Source organism: Pteropus vampyrus, unplaced genomic scaffold (genome assembly GCF_000151845.1).
Source record: "Pteropus vampyrus isolate Shadow unplaced genomic scaffold, Pvam_2.0 Scaffold8, whole genome shotgun sequence".
NCBI lineage: Eukaryota > Metazoa > Chordata > Mammalia > Chiroptera > Pteropodidae > Pteropus > Pteropus vampyrus.
The window spans coordinates 1,999,025-2,007,894 of record NW_011888789.1 but is presented as its reverse complement, the minus strand read 5'-3'; the positions used below and the strand labels follow the sequence as shown (position 1 = coordinate 2,007,894).

The following is an 8,870-nucleotide window of genomic DNA, read 5'->3' as shown; positions in this document are numbered from 1 at the left end:
ATCGTGGGGCATTAGATTCTCATAGGAGCACCGGTTCCTGGTGCCAAAAAGGTTGGGGACCGCTGCTCTAATGCACACAGCTTCCCCTACCACCAACTTCAGAAGCAGAATGATGCATTTATTACAATGATGAACCTACATTGATACATATTTATCACCTGCAGTCCACAGTTTACATTAGGGTTCACTCTTGGTGTTGTACACTCAACAGGTTTGGGCAAATGTATGATAACATGTATCCATTATAGCATTATGTAGAATAGCTTCACTGCTCTAAAAATCCTGTGTTCTCCTATTCATCCTTCCCTCCCCCAACCCCTGTCAAATGCTTATCTTTTTACTGTCTTCATAATTTTGCCCTTTTTAACTGTTATAATTGGAAACAAACAGTATATATGATTTTTTTAAGAAGTATTTTTAAGAAATCATCCATCATTTTCCTACCCTTTAACCAGTACTATTCTAGGTTATCTTTGCCTTTTTTAAATTTTCTTTTGTTCTTTAAAGAGTTCATTTGTCATTAGTTTAATAATCTCCAAAAATATTTTAAACTATTTATGCATATTTGATGTATCAGTCAGGACAGGGTAGTTTATGCTGGGTGGTCACAATAACACAGGGTTATTTCTTATTTATGTGTGTTCACTGTGTGTTGTCATGGGGTCCATTCATTATAGTCGCTCAAGGACTCGGGTTGATGGGGCAGCCACATCATGTAGTCATGACTGAAAAACAGCACAGGAAAGTCTCCTACTCTTCACTTCTGCTTGAAAATTCTTACCAGAACCAGTCACATGGTTGTGCCAAATCACAAGGGACTAGAAGAGCAGTCCTGCCATATGCAGGATTGGCAGAGCTGGAGCTGCTTGGGAACAGGACTTATGACTCCACAGTTTATACTACGGCTAGGAAAATTAACTCAACACACACAAAAGAGTCATTGTTGCCCATTTCAGTAAAGTCAGATAATTAACTAAAAAAGTTTGTTCCAGGGATTAATCAATGCAAATAAATGAGAGCATAAAATTACCAAATTCTTTATTGTATATTTCTGGTTAAGGTTTTCATCTTTGCCCAGTGTGCTAAAAATACCAAACTCTTGAAGTTCATCTACAGTCTCTGGGGGAATAATCAAGAAACTTTGATATTGCTGATACCAAAATCGCTTCCTTTTTCTAAATGGTGCTGTTAAACTAAGCTAAGATAATACTCAAAGCCCACTAAACTTCTTTGCTATGTATGCTAGAAATGTTAAATGAGATGAAATGTGTTAGCTGAAAAGAGATGAGAACAGAATTTGATGGCAAGCACTCTGTGTGTAAATAATATATTCAGGTGACAATGTTAATGTTCTATGAATCACTTAAGAAAGTTGATTAATCCGTATGTGTGAGGGGACAATTTAATTTCACCTTAGTAGACAAGTAACAACATTTTCTATAGGATGAAAAGAAGAAGAAGAAGAAGAAGAAGAAAAAAAGAAGAAGAAACTGGCAGGATAGAGAAGAATCTTTTACCTTTATCCTAAGCTATCTAACAGCTATGTAATCTATACAACTAGGATATATGTGAAACAAACCATCAACTACTATCTGCCATAAAAAGTTAAATGATTAAGTTGTCCATGGTTCCCTTCCCGAGTAACTTTCTTGCTTTTACCAAGTTTTAGTGAATAATTTCCAAGTTCAATTTATGATTGGCTCACAATTCTCTTTACATACTGTGCTATTTCACTAGATTTCTACATGTCTCTCCTACAACCGTAGTGATCACTGATATCACAACATCATCATCAAAGAGGTGTTTCCTGTGTACATCATCACCAGGGACAAAAAAGTAATTTTAACTTTTCAAAAGAAAGGACAACGCAGCTACAGCATTTAATTTATATTACATTCAAATCTAGAAATTCAGAAATATATTTCCAAAGCTAATTTCATTTCTATCTTTCTACATTAGATATATAGAAAAATTATTTCCACCAGGAAGACTGTGAATTACAGAGAAAATACTTTTTAAAAAAATACATGGGTTGTTTTTGTCAGCTAAAGTCCTAATTTGCTGGGGAGTGACAGGATACAAAGACTTTCAATAATATCATTTTTTCTGGTGGCACATGGTTGCCTAACACACTAACAAATAGCAAACACACAAAACAGGCATCCCATTTGCTATTAATATACTGAGAGTTTAAATTTTTCTTCCCCTCGTTCTAAGGCCCAGTATCAGATTTCAGCAAATCCACATACCTCATGGGAACCCTCATGAGAAGGTATAGAATTATCTCCTTATTAGCTTTCAGGCTATCATTAGTCGTCTGCTAATTCTAGCTTTCATGTTCTCATTTGTGAAAAATATGACTTGGGATAGAAGAGAAGGCTTCCCAGACAATTACAATACATAGCAAGGTCCAAGAACAAGTGCCCTAAGAGCATTCTCAAAACTATAGCTTTCTAGTTCTAAATTATAAAGAACATTAAATATTAAGATGAGTATAGAAAAAACAGAGCAGATATAATAAAGCTTGAGGACAATATTGTACATATTGTGTTATTACTGACTCCTGATGGTAAAGATAACGATTTTGTAGGAAAAGATGATGCTGAGAAAGCACACATTCAATTCTGTATAGTTCTCAGTCAGATACTGGACTCAGCACTTAGGAAAACAAGACGAAGCTAGACAATGGCTACTTCCTGACTTATCTCTAACTGCAATCACCAACCACAGCACAAGGGATTAGTAAAACCACAGTATAGATCAAATTCCCCAAATCATTTTCGGAAGAAATTAATACTAAATATTAGTAGCTAAAAAATCACAGATTTTTGTGGCTAAAGAACTTTCACATATTGAGAGTTCTATCAGAGAGAAAAAAAAACCCAAAAAGATAAATACAATTGCTCATCAGAAGACTGCCTGTATTTTCTAATATGAACAAAACAAAAATCACCTTTAACAGCATTCTTTCTTCTTTAAGCTAGCAGGAAGTAAAATTGATAATCAGTGATAACAGACATATCATTTGAATGTACTAAAATTCAATCAGGACTAATCATGCTGTGCCTAATCCTTACCTTTTTCTTGGGTCCAAAAAACTTGATACTCTATTTTAAATATCTAAATAGATTATTTCTTTTGGCTTTAATATATCACTATGGAAATAAATCTCCAAAGTGGCAATTTCTTAAAAAATTGAGCAGAAATCCAAAAATCATTTAAAATTTAAACATATAAAAATTACATACACATGGACATATTCATTTTCAGGCAATATACAAAGATACAAAGCTTAAATAAAAGTAGATAACCAAAAATTTCATATATTAAAAAGTGCTACTTCAGCATAAACTTATTTGTGCTTATTTTACAAAAAGAATTTAGAATGTATGAGGCATACTCTGCAGTGATAGTGAGTAACCTTTTCAGTCTTTGCTTCTTTCTTCTTTAAATATAGATGCTGACAGAAAAGACGGATTAGATGCAGTCTACTTTTTCCTCAACTGGCTGATTTTTTTGAGAATTATAAACCATGAAACTAAACTGAGTAAATGTTGGTAGTTTATTGCAAGCAGCACCTGAGGCCAAGAAAAGAAAAAGTTGTTTGGTTATAGAATGCACATATTTACAACCAATACAGACATCGCCTATTGTATACCTGATATCCAACTGTGTCACCTTCCTTAGTACTGAACAGTTGACAGTCCATGAGAGGAAGAAAGGTAGAAGTGGATAAGCCACTTCTTTGAACCTCAGAATATAGGCTGATTTTTTGCTCTATACACATGATGTCATTACTAGTATTATTTTACTGTGTTCATATCCTTTTCTTAGCAAAAAATTTTTTTCAGGCACATGCTAAAGATTTTATTTTCCTAGTCATTTGCACATTCCTATCATTCACCCATAATCCTCTCCTCCCCATGCTCTCTGTTCTTTTCTACGCTTTTATCCTCATAGAAAGTGAGGAATTTGTCAAGATGCTCTCTGTCTAATCAAGTTCATCTTACTTAAGTGGTTTCCTGCTGCCCTATCTACCTATGCACAAACACCTGGAGGGTTCCCTTCTAATGTCATTACTTTAAATATAAGGGACTAGATTCATCTATAATTATATAATTATCATCTATAATTTTAAATTCATCTATAATTATATAATTATCATTTTACATCCTGTTAAATCCAACTTTGGGCCTTTTAAGGTTTATTTCTTAAGAGGCAATGAATGAAACTGACTTACTTTTTAATATATAAAGCCTTTCCCTCCCATAACTTATATTGACTTTTGTATCTTAGTACTTAAAAAAGAATAAGGAATTCTTCAAACACGTTTTTTAAATACAGAACTGTGGGAAGTAAAAGATCAAAGAACAATAATAAACAGTCTAACCTAATAAGTCATATTGATTAGTAAGCTGATCTATCTTCCCCTTCTAAAAATTCACTAATGAGAATCAGTAGTGGTTGATCTTGAAATGCTTTGAAACTGTGATAGGCTCGTATAGAAATTAAATAAAGCAAAGGACATGCTTCAAACACAGTACAAAAATAATTCTAACTACTTTTGTTTACTAATTAGTAAAACATTTTGTACCCTGGAGCCCCAAGAAGATCTAAATGACTAAGACATTTAAATAATGAATGGGAAAGTAAGGAAGATAATTTACCCCTATCTACTTCTAATTAATAAAAGCTTTGACTAGATTAGCCCATCTCACCACAGACTGGAGCTGAAGCTAAACTGTATTTAGGACCAAAGTCAAAGAACTAATAGCCAAAGACTAGATCATAACTATTAGTAGTTAACCAAAGGAGGGTTTTAAGTATATTTTTAAAACTTCGTGAGCCTTGACAGATCATCAATTAACATTTTCCCAGTGTCTACTCAATACGGTCCTCATTTCCACTGTATAGAAATAAAACACCACAATATTTTAAAGTGTATGTTTTCATCAACATTTGCAAGTTCACACAAATACAAATTCCAAGTGAAACTTACCATAACTTCCAGTCACATTTGCACATATAACAGCCCCAAAGAACTTTGGAAAATACTTATGAATTCTTGAAATCACTTTCTGGCAAGCTATGGTTGGATTTTCTCCTCTTCTCATGTATTCTACAGCTTGGTAGCTGATTTAAACAAAGACAAAACTTTAGTATTATAGAATAAACTAACTTCAAATTTGGTTACTTTGTTAGAAATATAAAACTATCAAAATTGTCGTATTTGATAGAATATGTAAGTGACCAGGAGTAATTCCTGTGAAAGCATCAACATGAAAGCAAGCAAATCTTGATACAAAATCTATCTTTTCAACTAACCCACTACTAGTTTCAGATAAGGACTATTATTTTTGGCTTTTGCTGAATAACTGTTACGTAGTAATAAAAGCCAGAAGTACAGAGGGTCTATTTAAATAAGAAATGGGGCTACAATTAATAGGGAAAATATTGGGCATGTGCAAAACATCTAGCTGTCATAATTATCTTTCAATAATTATACAGGGTGACTGCGTTTCTTACTTTTATCAATTACCACAGTTCCTTTATTTAGTGGCCTTATATAAATGATTTAAATGGATCGTAAGTATTCTCATCTGTGAGGTAGAGTGAGAAATATTTTATTTCAGAGTACTATGATTAATTTGAATCATATTATCAACACGTTAGGTAAAGAATTCTAAGCAGAATTTCTCAAAAGCTCTTATATACACAAATTTGGATTACATGGCCAAAGAATTATTTTCTATTTTGATAGAAAATGTCTCCGCTAAAGATCTCTAAAGGTCACACATGTAAGAAGTCATACCTTGGTAGAAAGCGCATCAGTATATCCCCATCCCCAGTAGCTGCAGCTGCTCCAGCAGTATCATCGGCGTAGGCCCCGGCTCCAGGTATTGGTGAATCTCCTATTCGACTTTGGGAGGACAAAGTGTAATAATTTAGGACACGAAATCAGTGTAAAAACTAAATTATTTTATGAGCTGTTTCAACAATAGGGAGTATTTCTACTTAGACGCTGATTTTTGTTTTAAGTAATATCTTCATCAGAACACAGAAAAAATATTTTCATAAGTTTTTCAACTTAGGTTTCCACAAACCTACATTAATAAGAATTAAATACCATCTTATATATCAAGGTGGCACAGATTTTTAGTGACTATTATTAGCATCCTTATCATCTAATTTCTGGGTTATATTAACAGGTTCAAATTGGTTTTCTTCACCTACAATTTACTTATGCTTTATTTCCAATGTGCCAAAATTTTACCCCGGGTTTTCCTTGTAATAAACCTTTAATACTTTTCTACTACTTTGAAATGTAATCCAGAAATCCTTAAACTGACTTAAGACCCCTGAAATCGGACTCTGGTCTTCCTCCCCTGTACCCGGCATACACGCAATCTCTTTTCCCACTAGGGGGAGCATGGAACTGGTGTGTACTACTTTGGATCTGCTAGTGCCTTGGCCTGGACGTTCCCTTCCCTTCCTTAGGCTCAGGCTCAGCAACCAGCATCTCCCCACTGGCCTCCCTAACTCCCCCCAGCTGAATCAGATCACCACTGCCATCCTTGAACTCTACAGCACCAGCCGGGATTCACTCTCCTTTGGCATTTAGCAGATATTAATTTATTTTCTTTCACATTTATTTATCTTGGCTGTGCTTTGCCTCTACATCTTCCATAGCACCACACACACAATGGTTTACATGCAATACACATTGGTTTACATGAAATATACATTTGTAAGAACTGTTCTTTTAGAAACACTAACCCATGTATTTTGAATTTTATACCATTTGTAGATGTACCAGCAGCAGTTTGTCCCATTTTATGGATTACAACCATGCCTAGAATTAAAAAAAAAAATCATTGTAGGTATCAACTCTAAAGTTTACCTCGAATATAATAAAGTAATTGAACAATTGGTAATACAAATATCCTCTTTCATTAATGACAGGTAGAAGAAAATAGGAAACTTGGGAATACTGAAAATTGTACCAGTGGTATAATTTGTGTTTCTTGATGATCTAGTTTCATAACATCATTTGGCAGACATCCCATATTCTTACTTTTCAAAGTGCTCAGTTACTTTTCAATGCCTTTTTCAAAGAGAACTCCAAAGAAAATCACTGATACAGGCCAATGAAAATTTCCAACACTACAGCCTGGAAAGATCACATGAATGTGGCAAAAAACATCAATTATTAAAGAACTACATACAAAGATTTAAAAATCCACAAGTGAATAATCATTAGATTTTAGGGGTCTCATAGAAGGTAATTTACCAAAACGTATATAGATGTTAAGCAAAGAATGTATATATATGTATGTGTTACTTGCCAGTTAAAATATTCAAAATCACCTTCTGGTACATGAATAGAGATAACGAGGTTAAGAACTCGTTATGGAAAGGCAATGAAAAATGGCTGAACTTTAACCATAAAAACTGTATAAAAGGCAAATTACCAATGGTATCATGACCGTAATTATTTCCTGTTTCTTTATAGGTAGAACCATCTTGTTTTAAGATACTAGGTGGTTTGTAAGGTCCACAGTATTTTGAAGCATCTGGTATAACATTCTGTAAACAAGATTTAAGTTGTATTTTTTAGAAAGGGTGATTTTAGAAATTGGCAAGTAGTTATGTACAATCACTAAACATTAGCAAGAAACCAAAGGACATCTGGTAACTGAAAGATAAGAATTAAAAGCCAAAGATTAACTAAGTCTTATGTGAACAGATGGATATAATTTTACTAAATACCTAGTCTACTCTCAGAATTACATAATGTGGAACAGACAACTACATTGTCTGGAAAGATCCCTGATTTTCTCTTTATGTGCCTAAATTCTCAGTATAATGGCAGATAGAAATGAAAAATTTTTTGTTAGATATTAATCCTAAATGGAATTAGGTATGCAACCTGACCTTTAAATTTCAGAATTTGTTCCCTGGCCAAAGAAGAATTACGAGATTTAAAGCAAATCTATTTTAAAATCACCTTTTTTTTTTTCAAAGCTAGATTCATGTGAACATATTCTAAATTTTACTCTCAGCTTCCTTTACGAATCTTAAAGGCTCAAGAAAATAATCCAAATTCATAAATTTAGGTTGTACATATATGGGTTAGTATTAAAGCAAGAAACCTATTCCTAATGACTTATTCATTAGGTTGGTGCCTCCCCTGACCTGATTTTACATAGAAGCCTCTTTCAAGTGCTAACTCCAGAGACTCCGTGGTTATTCAAAGATAATTAGGATCTGGAGAAGAAACAGATGAGAGACTGAGATAGTCCAGTTTGGAAACGCTCTGGATGGCAAAGACAAACTGATTTATTCTAAAAGTCTATTGATTTAAAGATAAAGTATTCTACTAAGAACATACTAGACACCTAACAGTATAAAACCTTCAGTCAAATAAGGGCAAGATTCTGGGTACACTTCACATGGATAAAATCTAAGACCTATTTTAGACTAACAGTTTCCAAACTTTGATTTTTTTAGACTTAGAACCTTTGTTTGAAGGAAATACAAGCAGAGTAGTTCTGACTGAGGCAGTCTCCTTTCCCAATAGCAGAACCTTCAGAGTTTGAAAAGTACTGCCAGGGACCAGTAGTTCTCCACCCAGGATCTGCCCTAGATGCAGCTAGGGAGCTTTTAAGAACACCCACGCCCAGAAAATCAACTTAAATCGCTGGTTCTAAAGTGCAACCAGGGTGCTAACTAGCACTTTAGGCAACAGGTAGACGACAGAGAGGGAGATCACATAATATTTTCAAATAATTTACTTTTAAAAATTATGTGTACACACCCTCCAATAATTTGGCTGGCAATTCCGAGCAAGCCAATCTGAATGAAGAGCT

At 34.0% G+C, this 8,870-nt stretch overlaps 1 protein-coding gene across 3 annotated transcripts in view; it reads right to left on the bottom strand.

The window, feature by feature from the left end:
* Positions 1 to 1,015: 1,015 nt before the first annotated feature.
* The window catches only part of AGA (aspartylglucosaminidase), a 12,850-nt gene continuing 4,995 nt past the window's right edge, over positions 1,016 to 8,870 (bottom strand). For all 3 annotated transcript variants that reach the window (XM_011371451.2, XM_011371442.2, XM_023538151.1), the window contains 5 exons: positions 7,473 to 7,587; positions 6,778 to 6,853; positions 5,813 to 5,920; positions 5,000 to 5,133; positions 1,016 to 3,578 (listed from right to left, as the gene is read on the bottom strand). In XM_011371451.2, the coding sequence (XP_011369753.1) occupies positions 3,478 to 3,578; positions 5,000 to 5,133; positions 5,813 to 5,920; positions 6,778 to 6,853; positions 7,473 to 7,587 (534 nt within the window). In that variant the 3' untranslated portion in view covers positions 1,016 to 3,477. The remainder of the gene's footprint in view (positions 3,579 to 4,999; positions 5,134 to 5,812; positions 5,921 to 6,777; positions 6,854 to 7,472; positions 7,588 to 8,870) is intronic.